Source organism: Eriocheir sinensis, chromosome 53 (genome assembly GCF_024679095.1).
Source record: "Eriocheir sinensis breed Jianghai 21 chromosome 53, ASM2467909v1, whole genome shotgun sequence".
NCBI classification, from domain to species: Eukaryota; Metazoa; Arthropoda; class Malacostraca; order Decapoda; family Varunidae; genus Eriocheir; species Eriocheir sinensis.
The window spans coordinates 4,685,673-4,708,889 of NC_066561.1; the positions used below are offsets into that span (position 1 = coordinate 4,685,673).

At 40.3% G+C, this 23,217-nt stretch overlaps 2 protein-coding genes across 3 annotated transcripts in view; one reads left to right on the forward strand and one right to left on the reverse strand.

Moving 5' to 3' along the window:
* LOC126983227 (tyrosine-protein kinase Src42A-like) overlaps positions 1-3,551 on the reverse strand; it is a 29,221-nt gene extending 25,670 nt beyond the window's left edge. Inside the window, exon 1 of the mRNA XM_050835859.1 lies at positions 2,721-3,551. Coding sequence (XP_050691816.1) covers positions 2,721-2,832 — 112 coding nt within the window. The 5' untranslated portion in view covers positions 2,833-3,551. The remainder of the gene's footprint in view (positions 1-2,720) is intronic.
* Positions 3,552-9,329: 5,778 nt separating this feature from the next.
* On the forward strand, positions 9,330-21,773 carry LOC126983230 (protein DEK-like). Of its 2 annotated transcripts, none has more exons than XM_050835862.1 (8): positions 9,330-9,497; positions 13,383-13,710; positions 14,098-14,255; positions 15,179-15,333; positions 16,230-16,371; positions 17,114-17,446; positions 17,807-17,959; positions 19,482-21,773. In XM_050835862.1, exons 1-8 carry the CDS (start codon positions 9,462-9,464, stop codon positions 19,491-19,493), a joined length of 1,317 nt encoding a protein of 438 aa, XP_050691819.1. In that variant the 5' UTR covers positions 9,330-9,461; the 3' UTR covers positions 19,494-21,773. The 2 variants fall into 2 exon arrangements, with proteins under 2 accessions (XP_050691819.1, XP_050691818.1); XM_050835861.1 differs by lacking the exon at positions 9,330-9,497 and adding an exon at positions 10,252-10,585.
* The last annotated feature ends 1,444 nt before the right edge of the window (positions 21,774-23,217 follow it).

The window sequence follows — 23,217 nt, forward strand, 5'->3', positions numbered from 1 at the left end:
ATTATAATAAAGTATCTCAACTCCATCATCTGCAGCGAAGTACATATACAAGGTAACAAAAAACTAAGAAAAAGTACTACAAAGCAAATAAATAGAAAGTGAAAAGGAACACATCATTTTCTGTACCATTGTGTGTACCATTTTCTGTATTAGCTATTGTGGCTGGTGTGGGAGGGTAGTGACGTCTGATGCTGAGGCCCTGATCGAGGCGCTTATAGGCGAAGCTAGCGACTTGTAGATATCATACTGCACGTCAATGGTTGCAGACGTGTCAAGGGTTTCATGTTTTGTCTGTCCACTGATGAGTCAGACTGACAGCGTAGGTAGTCTTCTTATCTGTGTCAAATGATTTTAGTTATGAATAAGTTAAGTATCAGTCATGTGAAGAGGATAACATTTTTTTATGGCGTTGATGCAATACACGGATTTCCGTTATCCCTGGAATCACTCGCCTATATCTTTTACCTTCTATTTGAATAATTAGTAGACGTGAAATAGACCACTGAAATATCGCTGTCATGAAGTTCTCAAAAGGAATCTAGTAAAAATGTCGTATTTGGACCATTTTATGTAAATATCGAGCAGAAACCGCGATAGTTTTTTTTTTCCGAAAATCGCTGTTTTATGTGAAAAATATTTATTATGTACTTTAAATATTTTTCCGATCTCTAATAATTACTGTTTGTGAATAAAAGTTTAATAACTTCCTTCCTTTCGACATTCCTTCCTTTCTTTCTTTCCTTCCTTCTTTATTTCCTATCCTTAAACTTTCTTCTCCAAACCGTTTTTCTTTTATCATTAACTTTACCTTCCCTTCTATTGCTATACATAAATGAATGATCGAATAAAGATAAATAAATAAACGTAGTAACAGTAGGCTACATGTTAAGAGAATCCATTTTTTTCTACAGCTAAGGAGACAGCTCAAGGGCGTAAAGAAAAATATAAAAAAAAGCCCGCTTCTTACTGCTCCTGAATAGAGGTCAAAGGAGTGGCCAAAAAGAGAGGTCTCCTGATACCCTCCTCTTGAAAGACGTCCTAATTTAGAGTTCCGACACATATGCTTCTAAAATATGAGACAACTTATAATATATTTTAATCTGTTGACGCGGAAATTCCTTCGGCAGCGTCACGCCTTTGTTATGCATGCCCCTTAATGGGTTCGGATGGCCTTTACCGCGTCCTTGGGCTGATTCAACACCCTCCACCACCACCACCACCTCAAGCGTACGATACTGCCCAAAATGTTTTCCTTCCCCTCTTCTCTCCTTCATTCATTCTTTTCTTTCTTCGATCCCTCCTTATTTTTCTCCTTTCCTTCCCATCTATCTTCTCTTTCGTCCCCTCTTTTTTTATTTCTATCGTTCTCTAACTTTCTTTCCTTCCTTTCTTCCTTCCTTCCTTCATTGTTTTTATACCTTTCCTTCCTATCCTCTTTCTTCCTTTCTTTCATGTTTCTTTCATTCTCTATAACTCCTTCCGTCCTTCCTTCTTTCTTTTTATTATTCCTTTCCTTCCCTTCCATCTTCTTTGTCTTCCTTCCTTTCTTACTTCAATCATTCTCTTATTCACTCATTCATTCCAACTTCTTTCTTTTCTTTCTTGTTTTTTTTCTTTCTTTCCTTATTTCCTATGTCTCTTACTTCTTCCTTTCTTCCTTTCGATCCTCCTTCCTTATTTCCGTTCCCTTTTTCTTCATTCACCTCTCTACTCTTTTTTTATTTCTTCATCTGCTTACTCTTTCCTTTCTTTCCTCCTTTTCTTTCTTCCCTCTTCCATTATTTCCTTCCTTCGTTCTTTCCCCCTTCCTTTCATTATTAATTCCTGCCATCATCTCCCCCTTTCGATTTTTTTCTTACATTCTCCTTTTCTTCCATTGTTTTATTTCCTTCCTTATTTTCCTTTATTTCATCCCTCCTGCCTTTCGTCTTTCCTCCACATCTTCGTCCTTATCATTCTTTTACTTTATCTTACTTTTCCTATCATTTATCCCTTTTCCTCGTTTCCCCTTTTTCCTTCCTTCCTTACCTTCTTCATTCTTCTCGTTTTTCCTTCTTACGTAAATTCTTCATCTGTATCTCTCTTTCTTTTCTCCCTCTATCAAAATTTCCTTGACTCCCTTCATTCTCTCGCTTATTCCTTCATTCCTTCTAACCCTTCTTTTTGCTGTCTTAATTCCTTTTCCTTCTTGTATAAATGTAACATATCTATTTCTCTTTCTTTTCTCCTTCTTCCACCTTTTCCTTCCTTTCCTCCCTCGTTCCCCACATTTCTTCTATTCCTAATCATTCCTTCCTTCCTTCCTTCCTTCCTTCCCTTCTTCGTTCCCCACAATTCTTCTATTTCTAATCATTCCCTTCTTCCCTCTTTCCTTCCTTCCTTCCTTCCTTCCCTTCCTCTTTCCCCTCATTCCTTCTATCCCTTCTTTCTTCCTTCCTTCCCTTCCTCTTTCCCCTCATTCTCTCTGTCCTTAATCATTCGCTTCTTCCCTTCTTCCTTCCTTCCTTCCTTCCTTTTTTTTCTCCTTCCTTCCCTTCCTCGTTCCCCTCATTCCTTCTGTCCCTAATCATTCCCTTCCCTCTTTCCTTCCTTTCTTCCTTCCTTCCCTTCCTCTTTCCCCTCAATCCTTCTATCCCTGCTTCCTTCCTTCCTTTCTTACTTCCTTCCCTCTCTCGTTCCACTCATTCCTTCTATCCCTTCTTCCTTCCTTCCTTCCTTACCTTCTATTATGGATTTCTTTCTTCCTATTGTGCTGTTTCTCCTCTTTTGTTCCTTTTGTTGTTGTTGTTGTTCTTCGTCGCCTTTTATCTTGTTCATCAACCACGAAAACATTGTGAAGTTGTTTGTTGTTGTTGTTTATTTATAGAGGTATTTGTTTATTTCTGTTTTCTGTTGATTTGTCTTTTCTTTCTCTTCTTTTCTCTATTTCATTCTTTCTTTCTGTGTTCTCGATCTTCCTATCTTCTCTCTTTAACTCTCTCTTTCTTCTTCTTTCTTTCTTCTCGTTCTTTTTTTCTCTCGTTTTGTATTTCTTTCTTTATTTCTTTCTTTTCTCTCTCCTTTCTTTTTTTACCTTACATCAATTTTCACAGCCCACGTTTTTCTTGTTATTGAATTCCGCGGTTTTTATGATTATTTTACGTCGATAGCATTTATTATTGTTATTATCACTATTGTTATTATTATTATTATTGCTGGTTCTGTTCACTTTCTTCCTCTTCCTCCTCCTTCTTACTGATTCTTTCCCTTATCACAGCTCCTTTATCAACACAACCTTCACACTTTTCCTCTATTTCACTTTCACACACACGTAACCTTCATCCTTCGGCACCCTTCACCCATTTTCTTTCATTACAAGAGGCCCATTTTCTTCTCTTTAACTTTGCTTCTCGATGGTTTTACTTCACGCACATATAGACACAAGAAGCTCTACTAAAAACTCTAAAACAACTACTACTTTTCTCCACCAGGTCACGCAGTTATAGATATAGACTGGGAAGGTTATGAACGCGAACTGACAGTGTAGGAAGTTGTGTTGCCGCTAGCCTAGTCTATCCCCCTCTGTTACCCCTCCCTGCCTCCTCCCTTCCTCCACCTCCCTTCCCTTATCTTTCTTATCATCCGTAACGTTTATCTAATCTGTGCTGCGGTGTCAATGCAAGAGACGTTAAATCCTTACTCTGTCATTGCGTGTGTCAAACCCTTATTCTAAGAAGCTTTCGTCTCTCTCAACAGATATTTTCAAAGGCCGCAGAAGAGATTAACCGGGCTCGCATAAGTGTTTTTTCACGTTCAAGGTGTAGAAGCCTTGTCAGACTATCACTAGGCTCACAATACTACCCATAGAAATACCCAGAACATCTACCAAAGCCTTATCAAATGTGGGTGTTATGTGTAAGCTCCGAAATGATTGAGAATTATAGGCCTCAGACGCTTAATTTGGGGTATCACTAAAATGTTTTCAAATGTCGCAAAGTAGATTAGTCAGATTCGCTTGTTTTTTTTACGTTCATTGTGCAGAAGCCTTGTGAAACTATCATTAGGCTCACAATACTACCCATAGACATACTCACAACATCTACCAAAGCCTTATCAAATGTGGGTGTTATGTGTAAGCTCCGAAATGATTGAGAATTAAGGGCCTCAGACGCTTAATTTGGGGTATCACTAAAATGTTTTCAAATGTCGCAAAGTAGATTAGTCAGATTCGCTTGTTTTTTTTACGTTCATTGAGCAGAAGCCTTGTCAGATTATCATTAGGCTCACAATACTACCCATAGACATACTCACAACATCTACCAAAGCCTAATCAAAAGTGGGTGTTATGTGTAAGCTCCGAAATGATTGAGAATTAAGGGACTCAGACGCTTAATTTGGGGTATCACTAAAATGTTTTCAAATATCGCTAAGTAGATTAGTCTGATTCGCTTGTTTTTTTACGTTCATTGTGCAGAAGCCTTGTCAGATTATCACTAGGCTCACAATACTACCCATAGAAATACCCAGAACATCTACCAAAGCCTTATCAAATGTGGGTGTTATTTGTAAGCTCCGAAATGATTGAGAATTATAGGCCTCAGACGATTTGGGGGCCACTAAAATGTTTTCAAAGGTCGCTAAGTAGATTAGTCGGATTCGCTTGTTTTTTTTACTATCATTAGGCTCACAATACTACCCATAGACATACTCACAACATCTACCAAAGCCTTATCAAAAGTGGGTGTAATGTGTAAGCTCCGAAATGATTGTGAATTAAGGGACTCAGACGCTTAATTTGGGGTATCACTAAAATGTTTTCAAATGTCGCAAAGTAGATTAGTCAGATTCGCTTGTTTTTCTTACGTTCATTGTGCAGAAGCCTTGTCAGACTATCACTAGGCTCACAATACTACCCATAAAAATACCCAGAACATCTACCAGAGCCTTATCAAAAGTGGGTGTTATGTGTAAGCTCCGAAATGATTGAGAATTATAGGCCTCAGACGATTTGGGGTGCCACTAAAATGCTTTCAAAGGTCGCTAAGTAGATTAGTCTGATTCGCTTGTTTTTTTACGTTCATTGTGCAGAAGCCTTGTCAGATTATCACTAGGCTCACAATACTACCCATAAAAATACCCAGAACATCTACCAAAGCCTTATCAAAAGTGGGTGTTATGTGTAAGCTCCGAAATGATTGAGAATTAAGGGCCTCAGACGCGTATCACTAATGTTTTCAAAGGTCGCAAAGTAGATTAGTCGGAGTCGCTTGTTTTTTTACGTTCATGTTGCAGAGGCCATATCACACTATCACAAGGCTTTTAAAACTACCCGAGGAAATACTAGGAAATGCGAACACAGCAACCTCCAGAAAGCCTTATCAAGTGTGGGTGTGTTTGATGTCACTTCTATGTATGTGGTTCTGACGTGTAATTTCCGGGGTGTTCTTCATAACCTATTTGAAGTTGTGTGTGTTTTGGGTCAAGGTCATGAATTTTGTCACGCTATATCACACACACACACACACACACACACACACTCCAACGATGCCAGATTATCGTACTCAGAGCCTCGAATATACCGGTTTCTAACTCATAACTATTCCCAAAAATCACCAATAACTAACCATTTTAACGATCAGTATATATGAAATCAGTTATTGGGGTCGAGGAGGCAGTTATTGGGGCGGAAATCGGCAAACATAAGAGACAGAGTACGACAATCCGGCAACGTTGACACACACATACATACACAGTTTCATTTGATAGAGAAATCCATTCATCCATTGGTCCATTTAGATACCTTTTTTTAGTTAATGTAATACGTATAGCTTATGTTTATTTAATTAGTCTGTGTCTATCAAAACGAAGTATACTGTTTGCTAAATCAATTACTTAGATGTTGGTTTTCATAATAGGCTAGTTTATTGTATATATTGGTTTTTTATTGTGTGTAAGAAGAAATATAGTTATTGAATACTCTCTCTCTCTCTCTCTCTCTCTCTCTCTCTCTCTCTCTCTCTCTCTCTCACACACACACACACATACGGAGATTAAAAGTAAAAAAAAGAGGAATTAGGATTGGATTTCCTTATTAACAACCTTTTCTGTATCTAAATCCTGTTCCTTTCACGTATTTACTTGGGTGGAGGGGGTGGGGTGGAAGGGGGGAGGTGTTGAGGTCTTTTAAATTGCTAGGTAGATAGTGAGGAGGATAATCTTATAAGAACATTAACACCACTAAGCAGTCAATATGGATCTAACGTGAGATTTGTAAACATAAATAACGTGGCTATAATTATATATGGATTTCCTATTGGTTTTGGTTTTGTCTCAGTGATTATTGTTGAGTTTTGTTGTGATCATATGTTTAGTCATTTATCTAGCTATCTATTTAACTAGCTATCTATTTATCTATCTATCTACTGCTTCTCGCTTCTCCTTTGTTGTTTTACTTGCAACAGTAAACTATTAATCAACCAATCTGATTTTTATAGTTCCTTATTGTTGTTATTATGGTATTTGTCATTATTTAGAAACCTCATATTAAGTAGAGTAAAAGAAAACAAAGAATTTAGTGCATAGTAGCAGTAGTAATAATAGTAGTTGTAGTAATAGCAGTAGTAGTAGTAGTAGTAGTAGAAGTAGTAGTAGGAGAAGGAGGAGGAGGAGGAGGAGGAGGAGAAAACGAAGAAAACAACAAAAAATACAAAAACAACAACAATCGGAAGAATAAAGAAAGAAAAACACCATTAAAGGAGAAAATGAAGACGAAGATTATGATGAGAAAGAAAGAGAAACAGATAAAAGTAGAAAGATCGACATGTAGGAGGAGCAAAGACAGAGAGGAAACCATTACGAACAGGAAAAAAAGTGCACGCTCGATCGCTTATGGCTGACAAAGTGACGGGCTGGCTGTGTGCTGTTGAATGTTCTGATGCAACGAGAAAAAGAAAGAAGGAATGAAGGGAGAAGAAAGAAAGAAAGAAAGTGAAGCAGTACAAAACTAGTATCACGAAAGAAAGGGAGAGAGGAAAAAAAGGGGAAGGAGGAAGAATGAAAGGAAAAGAAAGAAAAGAAAGAAAGATTGAATTGAACTGAGAATGAAAGGAAAAGAAAGAAAGAAAGAGTGAAGCAGTAGGAATTAATATCATGAAAGAAAATGAGAAAGAAAGGAATAAGGGAAGGAAGAAGAATGAAAGGAAAAGAAAGAAAGAGATTCGAAGCAGTACAAAACTAATATCATGAAAGAAAAGGAGGAAGAGGAAGAAAAGAGGGAAGGAGGAAGAATGAAAGGAAGAAAAAGAAGGGAAGTTATATAATCGGTAGGGGAGAAGGAAACGAAAGAAAGGAAGAGAAGGACATAAGTAAGAAGGATCGAGGGAGGGAAGGAGATGAAATTGGAAAAGGAAAGAAAAGGAGGGAAGATAAATAAGTAGAGGAAAGAGAGATCGATAAGTGAGATAAATAAGAAATGAAGCAAAGGAAGTACGACAGGAAGGAAACGAAAAGGGAGATAGGAAGGAAACGAGAAGGAAGTAAGGGAGATGAGAAGGGAAGGAAAAAGGGCTAACGGCTATATTATAAGAATCAGGGTTGTCTAGCTCCTCTCCCTCCTATAGTACTTTCCCAGGCCCATGACCCCCAGTTGCCTAGTATGGAAATAACCTCTACTGTACCTAATATTTGAATAACGAACATCTAAAAAACAAAAAAAATACATGCTAACCCGTTATGCACCAAAATTAGCTCTGATATTGTACTAGTGGGCCCTTTCTCTATTACTGATGTCGTTATGTGTTTTGTTTTATATATGTTCTTTCACTCATCCATGAAAGTTGTGTATGTTGGGATTAGTTAGGTCTATATATGGTCTATTCGTAAACGTATCTGGTTCCCATATTACGACTATTTCCAAGGCCACAGAGAAGAGATCGAGTATAAACGTAACCGGGTTTTATATTAATTCATGGCTGGCTTTCATGGTGCAGAGGTCATGTAAAACTATCAATATATCATCACAAGACAGTCCATGAAAAGCCCAGTAACTTCTACGAGAGGCTTTTCAAACAGCGAACTGAGGTGCCGATAAAAATGCTGGCTTAAATTTAAACTATAGCAATACTAATGGGAAATATATTTGTAGCGCCCTGTTGCAAGCGGTTCCGAAGTCTCTCATAGGATTTGCTTGTAACTCTATATGGCTATTTATAATTATAACGTTGATTCCTTTAATGTCTTGTCCTATATTCGCCCGTCCTTGCATTGTCATATTGCTCTTTTGCATCAGGTAATCCGAAGAGGAAGAGGAAGATGAAGAACATGGATCGAGGAGCAGGAGAAGAGGAGGAGGAGATCGAGGAAGAATAAAAAACGTGAAGAACAAGAACATGAAAAAGAATAAGAACAAGAACAAGAAGAAAGAGGAGGAGGAGGAGGAGGAGGAGGAGGTGGAAGAGGAGGAAAAGAAGAAGAAGAAGAAGAAATATTTTACGCCGTGAAATATGTCTCGCCCGAGGCCCGCGGGGTTTATCTGCTTGCAAGGCTCAAGAACCCCTTTACTGCATCCCTTAGTGGCCATACCCAACCATTTACCACTCCCAAACCTCCTACAATACCCTGAAAACTACTCGTAATCAATATCTGACGGGGTAATAAATGTCATTAGCTTAGAATAAATGTGAAAACGTAATGAGTTCACACTATCGAGATTCTTGTACTGGCGCGGAACCTTCGAGGAGGTTGTAACGAAAGTAACAAGAAGACGAAACACATTATGCCACCACGAATAATGACAGATAATATAACAAAAACTGCATCAAACTAAATAAAACACCTAAAACCCTGGAAATAACAATGAATAACACCCTATACTTGGGCATTTAGGACAGCAGACGGGATAAAGAGCCATAAAACTCATAGACACGCTGAATCACCACAGCATAATATAATTCCAAATACAGAGAACAATTTAAAACACACAAAACCCTGAAAATAAAGCCGTCAAATAGGGACATGGGTCTTGAGATTTAGGAACGTTCAAGGAATTCGTGATGGAGGAAAGCAGACCAACCCCCCAAAAAAACATAACACCTAACCAAACACCAGAAAACAGAATAATAAACACATCAAAGCAAACACAAGTCCCCAAACAGTATAAATAAGGGTTCAAAGTAGAGCTAATGGTGATAGAAGGCAGTACGCAGAGCCAACCCTCTCCTGTCCCCCTCTCAGGAAGCTTGACACCTAACCAGACAGCAAAGAATGCGATAATAAATACATAAGAGGAAATACATATCTCAAAATAGTGTAAATAAGGCTTTGAATTGTCGTTAGTGGTGGTGTGGGGCAGCGGCACGCCTGGCCAGCCCTCACTTGTCCGCGCCAAGCTCTGTGATTGGTTATTTTTGACAAGCGTCGTTTACCCGCCATTTCTCCCCCTCGTCGATTATTTACACGCCAGCGAGGCTTTCCCGGGCCGGAGGATGTCAGACAACGAGGCCAAGGTGGAGCACAACAAGGTGAGGCGGGGCCCGGGGCACGGGGCGTCCTGGGGGCTGGGCACGGCGGGGCCAGGAAGGGCGGCCGAGTATACGTTGGCCTCGCCGGGGCTCCCTGGGGCTGCTGGGCTTCCTTGGGGCTACCTCGGGGCTGCTGCAGGGACAGTGTGTGGGGTGGCTCCTGGCAGACCCTCGGGGCGTGGGGGCAGTGGGCAGGGCTGGTCTTGCCTCGCCGGGGCCGCGGGGTGCTAGCGCGGGGCTATTGCTGACGGGGTACTCTGGGGTCTGCCTGCGGGGCTGCGAGGGGGGCAGTGTGCGGGGCTGTCACCTCGTGTTGTTGTTCCTATTCAGTGGAGTGGATGTTCTATAGAGTAACTGAAAGGTTTGCCTGGCAGCCATTACTTAAGGCTCTCACATCCCCATGGCTCAGTGTGGGGCTCCAGGTCACCCAAGTACTTATGTCCTGGCTTTAGGTTCAAGATTTTGGGCGCCAAGGGGGGGCGAATCTTCTCCTGTTAGGAAATTATATTAGGTGTGTTATATTAAGACCAGGGAGGGCAAAGCATCCCTATTCAGAGGTTAGGTTAGGTTTAGCTCCATTTTGGAAATTGTTTATTTATTTTTATTTATTATTTTTTTTTTATTTTATTTATTTGTTACATTTCTGCCTATAGCACTGGTAGGCTTTCTTTAGGGGCTTGGTGGTCGGCCCAAGCCTGTCATGGCGTAGGCAGTTTTTATAGTGGTGCCAGTTATGCTTGGCTCATGCTGCCCCATGGAACTCATTTTTGATTCACTTGGACGGTTTCTTCTAGAGTCCGGGTTGATGGGTGGTCTTCCGGACACCATGTGGGTAGTCTTAGGCCACTCGGCGGTGACTGAAAAATCCCAGGTGGTAGCGTGGGGATTCGAATTGACGTTGTCCATGGTGTGATGAATGCTGGGCCCGCATGCTACCACTCAGCCACCGCCTACCCGATAATGATATGGTTTGAGACGTAATATTGTCTATATGGCGGGCGAGGTGGCAACAACACAGTCCGCCTTCATACAACAACCAGATGCAGCAGGACCAAGTTAGATCATTAGGAAACCTGCGGAGCTTATTGGTGAGTGCATCACCTCCAGCATCTTTTGACCCATGCGCTCTGGTATGTCCATTTATGTCCAAACATGTTCAGTGTTACTGGGTCAGTTGGGGCAGTACTGTCCTACCTGCGTGACCCGAAATTTGAGTATATTTGAGGCCGTGGTGGTGTGTGGCAATTCACTACTGAACCAGATCTAAAATCTGATAAGTGTAGTTTATCCTCTTGCTGTCTCCTCCCCAGTGTATGACGGCAAAGATGGCTAATAATGTAGTGTATGATAGATTTGACCATTTTGTTCTTTCCTATTCATGTGGAGCGTCAGGGCTGGATGCCAGCCATTGCAAGTAGGTTTATTTTGTAGCCAAAACTACCATTAACCCCTTAACGATGCCTATGCCGCTGGCGTCATATAATTTTTTCTGACGTGGGCGACGTGCATGACATTAGCGGCGGAGAGCGAGAAGTTCTCTGGAAATTGAACGGCGTGCATAATTATGTTTATGTCAATGCTAAGTGACTAACTGGCACCTCTTTTGCCCCTTAGACGACTCTGTGCTAAAAATAGTCTACAGTTCCTGCCTACGCATCATGGCTTTTGCAGAGCAATTATGTTCCCTCAGCCGATCTGTTTTAACGGTCTTCCTTTAGTTTCTGCTCGTTGTGTATGTTCTGAGTCTAGTCTTGACACCTCCACTGATTTACCTGAAGTTCTAGAATCTAGATGAACTAATATCTTGTTCACAAGAGTGGGAAGCAGAAGTTGGAATTTTTGGGGAATCATGGAATTCCAGCCAAACGGTCAGTCCAAATCATAATCTGATTTCACAGTTGAGTTATATGGATGATTTTCTACAACTTTTATTCAATGAGATTCATTCCAGAATGAAAACAGTACAAAATATGCAAAAATTATTTTTAGTTTCACTGCAACTTTGGCTCTGTAGGCAGTAAATTTCCAGGTCAAAGATTATAAACTGTATTTTACAGACTCCATCGTGATAAAGTGAGCAACTTTTCTTCAATAAATTTTTCTGCATGTCACACCAGTAAAAAGTTGGAATTTTGGGGGAATCATGGAATTCCAGCCAAACGGTCAGTCCAAATCATAATCTGATTTCACAGTTGAGTTATATGGATGATTTTCTACAACTTTTATTCAATGAGATTTATTCCAGAATGAAAAACTACAGAAAATATTTTTTTGAGTTTCACTGCAACTTTGGCTCTCTGTAGGCAGTAAATTTCCAGGTCAAAGATTATAAACTATATTTTTCATACTCCATCACGACAAAATGAGCAACTTTTCATCAATAAATTTTCCAGTACGTCGCACCAGTAAAAAGTTGGAATTTTTGGGAATCATGGAATTCCAGCCAAACGATCAGTCCAAATCATAATCTGATTTCACAGTTGAGTTATATGGATGATTTTTTACAACTTTTATTCAATGAGATTCATTCCAGAATGAAAAAAATACAAAAATTTACCAAAATTATTTATTGACTTTCACCACAACTTTGTCTCTCAATAGGCAGTAAATTTCCTGGTCAAAGATTATAAACTATATTTTTCAGACTCCATTGTGATAAAATGAGCAACTTTTCTTCAATATTTTTTTCTGTACGTCACACCAGTATAAAGTTGGAATTTTTCGGGAATCATGGAATTCCAGTCAAATGCGACAACCTAAAAAGAAACATTTCACAGCAGGGTGCGCCAGAAAAATTTCTATAAAACATCTTTTATGTTTGTGTATTTTTTGATAACTTTTGCATTATGGGGGATCACCCGAGAAAACTTTTGCGGTTCTAAGGGGTTAACAATGACATTTGAGTGAAACACACAGATGCTAGTGGCTTTATGGTCATAGGAAGAGCATGCTAATGTACATTCCAGACTGTTTTGTTAGTCTCACATTTGGTCCAGATTTAGCAGTTCAGCCACTAACAGCTTCAACTTCACTGAGGTGGACAGGTTACAAGTGCATTGTCAGATCTTGCAAGTTGATAACTTTTTAGTGGTGTGTCTCCATAGCAAAGCTGAAGCATAACATATTTGACATTTGGGGACGGGAAAAGAATTTTGGAAAAAAAGTCTATTCAAAGTATTGTTAAAAACTAGTTGGGGGAGTTCCTGTGAGAGGGCAGGAGTTGGAGAGTGGATGATCAGTTAGAATTGTTTGACTTGCTCACACCATGCAAAATCAAAATTGCATCATACAAAGCCTGGATGTCGTGTCATTTACACAAATACTGCTCCGCTGTGTAAGTGTCTGCAGTACCTTTGCTCCACCACAAGGCTGAGGTGCTGCTGCTGTTCCAGGAGTGTTTTCTTGCCTCACTTCTAACATCAACTGAAATTATATTATGTTTGCATATAGATTTACAGAGTTCATTAATAAGTCTCCTCAAGAGAAGTATATGGTTGATGAGGGCTCAGAATTATATTTGCCTTCTTTGGGGGACTAAAAATTTTGATGACATTTTATATCAACTGTCTTTTTTTTCCTATTGATGGATTTTGCTCAACCTGACCAAATAACCCAACACTTTTGATTGAATAACCTGCTAACTTCCTTACCTGACAGTAGAAATTGGTTAACTTGGTCGGCTTGCTTGTGTGTCCTTGTGTAACTTGACTGACTCACAAAACTACCGAATAACCACACCTAGCGAGACCAAACCACTCACTCAACTATTAAATAACCCAGCTTAACACAACCTGGCATCACAAGTGTCAAATATGTCTTACTTCTAGCACAGGTGAATAAAAAGGAAAATAGAACCAGCCTGAAATACCTCCTTTGATTTTCTAGATGGCAGCCGAAGACTCTGTGAAGGTAGAGGAGGAGAAGCCAATAGAGAAGGAAGAGAAACACGAAGAGAACGAAAAGGAAACTAAAGAGGAAGAAGAAGAGGAGGAGGAGCAGGAGAACAGTAAAGAAACAGAAGCTGAAAAGGAAAAGGAGGAAGATGAAAAGGAGGAGAATGAGGTGAAGGAGGAAGAGGAAATGGAGGTAGAGGAGGCAAAGAAGGAGGTGGTGGAGGAGAAGAAGGAGAAGAAGGCACCGAAGGAGGAGAAGAAGAAGCAAAAGAAGGAGGAGGCCCCAGCAAAGGAAACCCCAGCAACACCCAAAAAAGAACGTAAGTATAGGGGTGTTCATCCTGGTCGGGGCCATCTTGACTATAATTCATCTCATACGTTATTTCAATGTAGTGTGAAAAAAATGATAGCTAAATAGATGATATTACTTTATTCCACTGCCCAGTGAAATCTATTATCCTCTATATTCCCTCGTCCTCTTTGTCCTCTTTCGTCGCTACCACTTTCTTTTTTTTCTATTTTGGCATCTCAGGTGTTAGGGGGCAGCTGAACACTGAACAGGTGGCTGATAGTATCCACATTCTTTCATATCTGCCTGTTTCATCTCATAATAATAATAATGATGGAATGTTGAAATGCTAGTAAAAGACATTAGCGAGGTCAACACTCTCTGCACCCCCAACTCACCGCCGCCTCTCCCTACTTAGCCGACGTCCCGCTCTACGACCAGCCGCTGGAGATGAGTGGCAAGCGGGACCGGAAAAAAGTTGAACGCTTTGTGCAGGAGGCCAAGAAGGAGGAACTCACCATAACAGGCTCCGGTACACCGCTCGGGGACATTCCCTTCATTGAAGCCATGATCACGGTTAGTTAAGTTTTGTTTTGTGTATTTTCTTAACCCGTCTAATGCCATTAGCACAGATTTGGCTCTCACGTTCATGTTCTGTAAAAGACTAATCACTTTCTAGAAAGATAAGCAGTGCTGCTAAAATTGAGTCGCATGTGAGTAGTGCTGCTGAGAAGCGCTGCGAAGTGTCCCCGTGTGAAAGGAACCTAAAGGAAAGTAAACATTCTTGTTAACTTATGCATTCATGTGTGTGGGGGAAGACATGAGAAGGATGAATATCAAGGAGGAGAGTATACAATTGTCAAGAGTGGGAGAGACTCAGCCTGTCCAACCCCATAAGGGAAAATAAGGATGTGAAACGAGAAGAAAATAAGTTTATTGGTGATTAGAGAACACTCCTCTAGGATAAACTTGGGGATAGTTTCACAGTTTAAGACAGCACGCTTGTACGTCCCTAAACCAAACTCAAAGCACTATTAATATTTCTTACATAGTGTCTTGTGTTCATATAGTAGGTAAGAAATTTAAGGAAACAGATTTTTTTTTTTTAATAATCTGATGCTGCGTTGAAAACCTAACCATTATGGATTGTATGGAATTGCACAGTTTGCTTTGGGTGGTAACAAAAACACTGTTGGACTGTGGAATCAGCTCATAGTCAGAAATGGACCTGTAGTTATCATTTTTATCAACACAACACAGCTTCTCTTGACAATATTTTATCATAAGTGGATATGCTGGTTTACTCCGCTTCATTTTACGCCTCAGAAATTGTAGCTTAAATAGATGATGATGATGTTTATGGTTATGGCTATATAATGCTACTGTAGGGTTAAGGTAAAAAATGGACCGGCAGTATTAACACAATGCAGGCTCTTCTCTTGGTAATGTTTGATCATAAATGGGCACGGTTGTTTACTTTGCTTCATTTTACACCGCAGAAAATGCAACTTGACGAGCTAAAAGTGTTGCACCGAGTGGCGTACAACAGGCCTGGCAGCGGCAACGAAATAAAGAAGAACCTCCGGAAATTCAACGGCTTCTCCTACACGAAAGACGACAAGAAGTACCAGAGCAAAGTGATGACGGTTGAAAGGTGAGGCTCAGGGAAGGGAAGCTGGATATATGTACTTGTTGATGGGAAGAGACAGGGAAGCTAGATTTATTTATTTGTGGGAAGAGACAAGAAAATGAAGCTTAAGAAAAGTGTTCCAGCCAAATGCGACAACCTTGAAAGAAACAGATTTCACGGAAAATTTTCTGTAAAACATCTTTTTTTTAACTTTTTCTCAGTTTCAAAGTACATTTTTCAATGACTTGTTTTATGGGGGGTCTCCCGAGAAAACTTTTGCGGTTTAGAGAGGTTAATGCTTAATGTCAATGTTTGTGTAAGAGAAGGAAAGGCAGAGAAAGGGATTTAAGTGAGAGGTACTGGCAGTCCAATACAATCCCTCCTTTCTATTCCCTGTTTGTCATTACCCTCCTGCCAGCCAGTCCCTACTCCCATCCTTTCCATTCCCTCTCAGTCATTGCTGTCCTGCTACCCAGTTCCTACATCCTTCCCTTCTATTCCCTCTCAATCATTGCTCTCCTGCTACTCAGTTAATACATCCATCCTTTCTATTCCCTCTCGGTCATTACTCTCCTGCCAGCCTGTCCCTACGTCCTTCCTTTCCATTTCCTCTCAGTCATTGCTCTCCTGCTACCCAGTTCCTACGTCCTTCCTTTCTGTTCCCTCTGTCATTACTCTTCCTATCCAGTTCCTACGTCCTTCCTTTCTGTTCCCTCTGTCATTACTCTCTTGCTGTCCAGTCCCTACGTCCCTTTCCATTCCCTCTCAGTCATTACTCTCCTGTCAGCCTGTCCCTATGCCTATCCTTTCCATTTCCTCTCGATCATTGCTCTCCTGTCAGCCTGTCCCTATGCCTATCCTTTCCATTTCCTCTCAGTCATTACTCTCCTGTCATCCCATCCCTCCGTCCCTTCCCGCAGAATACTCATGTCGGAGCTGAAGAGGATGCTGATGATCCTGGGCCTGGAGCGGCAAGGGAACAAAGCGGAGCTGGTGGAGCGACTTATGAACTTCATGATGCAACCAGAGGACATGGGGAGGAAGCCACCTGCCTCCGCCAAGGTGTGTATGCGTATGTGTGTATGTAATAATAAAATGGAATAAATAATGCAAGTTGTAAATAGTGTAATCTGTATTTCAACCTTCCTTTTTTCCTTTCCTTGCTTTTCCTCAACATATACTTTAATTCATGTCCCTCCTTTTATCCTTTATTTCTCCATTCATTCATTTCCATCTTCCTTTTTCCTTTGCTTGCTTTTCTTAACATTTACTTTCCTTCATGTCCCTCCTTTCTTCCTTCATTTCTCCATTCATTCATTCATTTCTACTTTCCTTTTTCCTTTGGTTGCTTTTTCTCATTTCCTTTCCTTCCTGTCTCTCCTTTCTCCCCTCATTTCTACTTCCCTTTTTCCTTTGGTTGCTTTTTCTCATTTATTTTCCTTCCTGTCCCTCCTTTCTCCCTTCATTTCTACTTCCCTTTTTCCTTTGGTTGCTTTTTCTCATTTATTTTCCTTCCTGTCCCTCCTTTCTCCCTTCATTTCTACTTCCCTTTTTCCTTTGGTTGCTTTTTCTCATTTATTTTCCTTCCTGTCCCTCCTTTCTCCCTTCATTTCTTGCTTCCTTTTAACTTTTCCTCTCCTTGCCTTCCCGCCTTCATTCTTTTACCACACAATAACTGCAGGAGTACGGCCAGCAAGCTTTTATTGTTTCCTCCACTTATATTTGTCATTATTCTTGAACTGTCTCCTTTCCTTGTTACTAAAAAAAGATAAGTAATTCCTCCTTCTTTTCCCCCACCCTACAGAAGGCTGGTAAAGGAAGAGGGAGGCCGAGGAAGAAGAGCCAGGAGAAGAAACAGAACAACACCTCACAGGACGACTCAGCAAGCTCCAGGAGTGACAGCGACCACTCCGGCTCCGAGGAAGAGGACGATGAAGAGAAGGATGAGGAGGAGGAGGAGGAGAAGCCCAAGAAGACGCCGGGGAGGAAACCAGCCGCCGGGAAGAAGACACCTGCCAAGAGGACCCCGGCGGCTAAGAGAACGCCGGCGGCCAAGAGAGCGAAACCGGCGGCGGATGGCGACGACTCGGACTCAGACGATGAACCACTGGCCAAGAAAGTGAAGCAGCCGCCCTCGGTAAGTTTGTTTGTTTGTCGCTTATTATTATTTGTTTCTTGTTACCTTTGCATGCTGTAGATGGCCTTCCAATGCAACCTTTAAGTAGCGGCATTTTTTTTTTATTTATTTATTTTTTTATTTATTTATTTATTTATTTATTTTTTATTTTTACGCCAGGTCAAATGAGAAAAATAAGGAATGAAAAATATACTACTTCATTCCGTTCCCCAAAAAAGAATTCTAAAGAAAAATACTACTCCATTGCCTTCTCCACACACACACACACACACACACACACACACACCCCAGAGAAATACAAAAAAAAATATAACTAAATAAAAAAGATAAACACCACTAACTTTGTCTCTTCCCTGGCAGGACGCGGAGCTGAAGGTGATGGTGAAGAAGATCCTGGAGGGCGCCAACCTGGAGGAGGTGACCATGAAGAGTGTGTGCCGCCAAGTGTACGACAGCTATCCAGACTTCGACCTCACCCACAAGAAGGTCTTCATAAAGGAAACCGTCAAATCGGTGAGTTTTTATTTATTTATTTTTTATTTATTTATTTATTTATTTATTTATTTATTTATTTATTTATTTATTTATTTTTTTCAAAGGAGGCAGCTCAAGGGGGAAAGAAAATGATGATGATGAGGGTGATGTTAGGGTGTTTAGGGGCAGCATTACTTATTTATGTATTTATTCTCTCCATTCAGCGCCCATCCGTCTTATTTATTTATTTATTTATTTATTTATTTTTTTTCCAGCAAAGGAGGCAGCTCAAAGGGGGAAAAATGATGATGATGAGGCTGATGTTAGTGTGTTTAGGAGCAGCATGATTTATTTGTGTATTTATTCTCTCCTTTCAGTTGCTAGGTTTGATGATCATATGAATTTAATTATTGGTGTAGGTTTATTTTTATTTTTATTTATTTTATCTAGTTTTTCAGTTGTTAATGTTGATGATGATTATGTTAGTGTAGTACATAGGATTTTTTTTTTTTTTTTTTTTTTTTTTTTCCAGTATTTTTGAAATGTGGTGAAATATATTTTTATTCATAATGTTGCTTTAACCTGGTAGCAGCGGGGATCATGTTTCTTAACCCGAGAACGTCGGCAGACCCTTTTCTGGGCTTTCACGAGTCGTGGCTGTGGTACGGTGGACCCTAAAAAGGGCTCGCCATAAAACCCATAATTCGAGCTAATTGTAGGCGGTGATGGCATAGAGCAACCCAATATACATGCCTTGGGTCATGGTGGTGGGTGAGTGATCTTGAGATGGGCTTTTTTGTCATAGGTGGTGCTGTAAGGTCATGGCAGACTGAATTAGCTATCCACACAGTAATCACTTGTCAAATTCTTTAAAGTAGACAACAAACTACTCTCGGCTAGATGCCACGCGTCACAAGACTGTTTATTTTGTAACAAACACCACCCAAAAAGAATGGAGTTTGAGTAAAAGTAAATATTTTTAACGGCTTTATGGTTATGAGAAGTGTACTGTGATGTACGTTCCATGCTCTTTTCTTAGTCTCAAAATTCAGTGTAATTTTGCCGTTTCTCGCCCACTTCTCGGCTTTCCCATAGCCGAAGCCCACGGGTTAATGGTCCCTCTAAGCGAGAAAAATGAGAAAAATCACCCCTCACACAAACCATTTCATAATATATATCAAAGCATTTGTGATCAGATTATGTATCATCTTTTTGGGGGGTTTATACCATGGCACAAATTTGGCCTGTCGCTGCTACACGGTAAAGCCACAAATTTGGCCCGTCGCTGCTACACGGTAAAGCCACAAATTTGGCCCGTCGCTGCTACACGGTAAAGCCACAAATTTGGCCCGTTGCTGCTACCGGGTTAACCATTTGATCCAACAAGGTTTCAACAATGACATACACACCTTCCCCCTGTTGGTCCCTTTAAGTGAGGGTTAACTGTACTGATTCATTAAGATTTCTTTTCCCCGTATATCTACAAATTAATGTGAGTGAGTTTTCTTCATATTTAACATTCTTTTCAAACTATTAATTATTGTGTCTTCATTTCTTTCAGATAATATCGTGATGTGGCAGCGTACCACCAATAAGTACAGTACAAATTGTTCATACATTTTTATAATTTTACATATGAAATATTTCCCCACCCCCTTTAAAATTAAAAAAAAAAAAAACTGTACTCACAAGGACAGTTGAAAGTATTTTACCAATACTTCCATCTATTGCAGAACATACAGGCTAATTAGCAGCATCAGTACATGTTGTCCTAATTTTTATGAGTGCAGCACAAATTTTATGCATCTCTCCAAGCCTTGTGATGCTCTCATAGGTTTTCCTTTTAAGCATTTTCCCCCTGGTTAGGCATTTTTGGTTCACCCGACCCCCACGTGCATTATCTTCGCCTGGCATTGGGGTTAGGATCCAAATAGGTACTTTAATAACCAAGTGAGAAATACATAGACAGACAGACAAGTATATGTATGTGTCACAATCTAGCAAGTCATTGATTCATTCATTTGAAACCCTGGGCTGTGTTGTGTGAAAGGATGTGTGGCTTCCCATCACCTGTTTGCTCTCACCTGTCCCCTAACCTTACCCCTCAACCTTTACTGGATGGGAATGAAAGAGTGCGAGTTATTCTCTCAATCAAATGTTGGATGGAAGTGGAAGGCACGCTCTCCTGCCGAGCCATAATTGTCTGGCCAGCTGTCGTCGTTGTTGTACTTCCTCCTCGGACGTTTTTAGTCGTAGAGAAAGTCCCTCATGTGTATCTCGCAATATTTGTATAAAAAACACGACAACTCGCTTCTTTTTTATAGCAGACATACATTGTTAGTATATTACCCTAACCCACCCGCCCGCCCGCCCGCCCACCTGAGACTCACACCTTCATTTTGTACTATCAGATTTAGAGACTATTTTTACACAAACTTAATCCTCCAAAGCAAAAAAATACCACCAGCTTGACTTGTAATATAAATGCTTACAGCCCTAACCATCCCCCTCTCATCCCCTAAGCATTCCCCTCCCTTCCCTCCCTCCACCCTCTCAGCTGGGTACTCTTTGGAGGGGTAATGCATGTAATGGCTTGTGTGTATTACCTGTTCAGCGCTTCATTATCTTTTTTTCTCTCACTGATGTATTTGTATCTCTTGCTGACCTGTTTTTCCAACCGCCAAAACCTGAACTGGTATATTTCACTTTGTTTTCTCCTTTTCCTTTTCTATTTTTATTCGTTGTGGCCACAGAAAATATCGCTACTCTAATTATTACCCTGAGGTGTTGAATTGTGATTATTTTTAAGGGTAAGTTCTTATAATTGCTTTGTATTTAGGTCCTTGCCTGCCTACTATGCATCGCCACCAGGTAATAATGATAATGATAATAATACCTGTAATTAGAAACTGTTGTGCCGTTATCTTTGTCATCATCGCCATGCGTCAGCCGTTGCTTCATCAAGGCGACATGCGTTGGTTATGCATTCAACCCGGTCATTGATTTCTTTAGATGGTGTTTACTTCATTAAGAAAAGTAATATATTCCACGTAACATTATTGGTTTGTTTATCGTTGCCATCAGTTTCTGTGATTTCATTGCATTTATTCATGGTTTTCAAGAGCTTTTGCATCTCCGACACAGGAACTAACCGTTAAGTAGAACGTATATATTTTTTATTTTGCCCCCAGAACTCGACCGAATTCTCACCTACATTTAGCTGCAGCTCCCAGTAAGGGCTAGGACGTCACCTTCAGACTAGGGTACACAAATTTTGATAGGGAAGGGGGTTGTGTGGTCAGTATGCCATGGCTACACAAATGTCGCAAGTTTGTACAGCATTCGTTCATGGCATCCCAGTGACTTTTTATTAAATTTTTACATGGAAGGGTGATGAGACAAAATATACTTTCCAGCAATAACTTATATGAAATTCTGAGAGACACAAGAATCGGACGTCATTAGTGAGAAGTGTCAAATGTTCTTCACTTCACAAAAAAGAAGAATCCAAGACATGAAACTGATTAGACATTGCTAGTGAGAGAAGTGTTCATGTTCTTCACTTCACAGAGTCAAATTATTAGTGAAAAAAGTGTTAATTTTCTTCACTATAAAAAGAGTCTAATTGAAGCTGGTTATTGCAAGAAGGGAGCTTGTAACCCTGTGAAGCCAGTGTACAGATGTGTGTTATGCTGTGAGGTGTAGTGTTGATAGTGCTAGGACTTATCTTTCAGCCACAGATGTATAAGTGTAACCTCTGTGCCACTGGACGGAGGACTACTACACCCATCCCTCTTTTTGTACCAGATAAGGACATGCTAAGTGTAAGATTCTAATAAAGTAGACTTAGATACTTGCCCTCCTTTTATTAGTACCAATTATGTTTAACCCAGTAGCTGCGGGGATCACGTTTCTTAATGGTCCCTCTAAGCGAGAAAAATGAGAAAAAAAATCATCACTCACAAACCATTTCATAATATATATCAAAGCATTTGTGATCAGTTTATGTATCATCTGTTTTTGGGGTTTATATCATGGCACAAATTTGGCCCATCGCTGCTACACGGTAAAGCCACAAATTTGGCCCGTCGCTGCTACCAGGTTAACCCCATGACTGCTGATTTCCTACAAGAAGACATCACCAAGGTACAGGAATGGAACAAAAAGTGGCTGCTGCAATTCAATGAAGAAATATGTAAAGTCATGCACCTTGAGAGGGGATATCCAGCATACCAATACCACATGGGAAACACTCCACTACCCACCACAGAGGCAGAGAAAGACCTGGGAGTATATGTTACCAGGCTACCAGTGAAAGCCAAATTCATGCCAATCGCAGTGGATGGGTTAAGGAGTTTGAAACATTTTATTTCCATGAGTTGCTGGGGTGGAAGAGCTAACCTGCCACCCACCAAACACATCAAAAAAGAAATGGAGGCAGTGTGTTGAATGGGATTTGACGGCATCGGACATTGGAGAAGCCGAGACACAGTTATAGTTGGAAGTGTATCATCGACTGTCCAACCTCACAAGAGACTATCGGAAAACCTGATATGTAACAAGACGATGATGATGTTAGAATTAGTGACAATCTTTGGAGTTTCTCAATTCTTGCAAAGGAAACTAATTTGAAACGGTATATTGAATGTTGCATAAAAAGTTTGTTTGTTGAAGGGTGGTAAGAAAATGTGATGAAGGATAAAGAAGGGTGAGGGGAGACTAAAGAATACGGACAACAAAGTAAAAAGACTTGTTGAAATAAAAAGTGCGTTAGTTGAGTAGTAAATATATGTGATGATGCTATTAAGGAGAGGATAGGGAGGTTAGTGAGGGTAAAGACTATAGAAGACTGACAGTAAAGTAAAGCAGAAATGTTGCATAAAAAAGTGTTGCATGGTGGTTAGAAAATGTGATGATGGGAAGAATAAGGAGAGGGTGGAGGTTGAGGATACACTAAAAGAGACTGACAACAAGGATAAAACAGAATAATTGAATAAGAAATGTATTTGAAGCATGGGGATGAAAAATGTGATTGAGGATAGAATGAGAGAAGGATAAGGAGAGGAGGGTGAGGGGAGACTAAAGAGGTGTTAGACAATACTGAGGAGGAGGTAAAGCATAATGTCTTACAGTTCTTGGGCCTCGACAAAAAGAATAAAGTAGAATGAAGGTAAAGCTGGGGGCATACGCTATGGCTACTACGCTTGGCCTCAGTGCTCATCTCCATCACATTGTCCCCAAATGAGCCTGTGGTGATTGAAAAAACCGCCTAGTAATAGAAAAAAAAAATACAACAG

What these genes read in the sequence shown, in the direction of transcription:
- LOC126983230 (XM_050835861.1), top strand. Translation starts at nt 10,538, where the DNA reads ATGCAGCAGGACCAAGTTAGATCATTAGGAAACCTGCGGAGCTTATTG. An exon ending in GAAACCTGCGGAGCTTATTG is followed by an intron (nt 10,586 to 13,382) that starts GTGAGTGCATCA and finishes TTGATTTTCTAG; the next exon opens with ATGGCAGCCGAAGACTCTGT. An exon ending in AAGTGAAGCAGCCGCCCTCG is followed by an intron (nt 17,447 to 17,806) that starts GTAAGTTTGTTT and finishes CTTCCCTGGCAG; the next exon opens with GACGCGGAGCTGAAGGTGAT.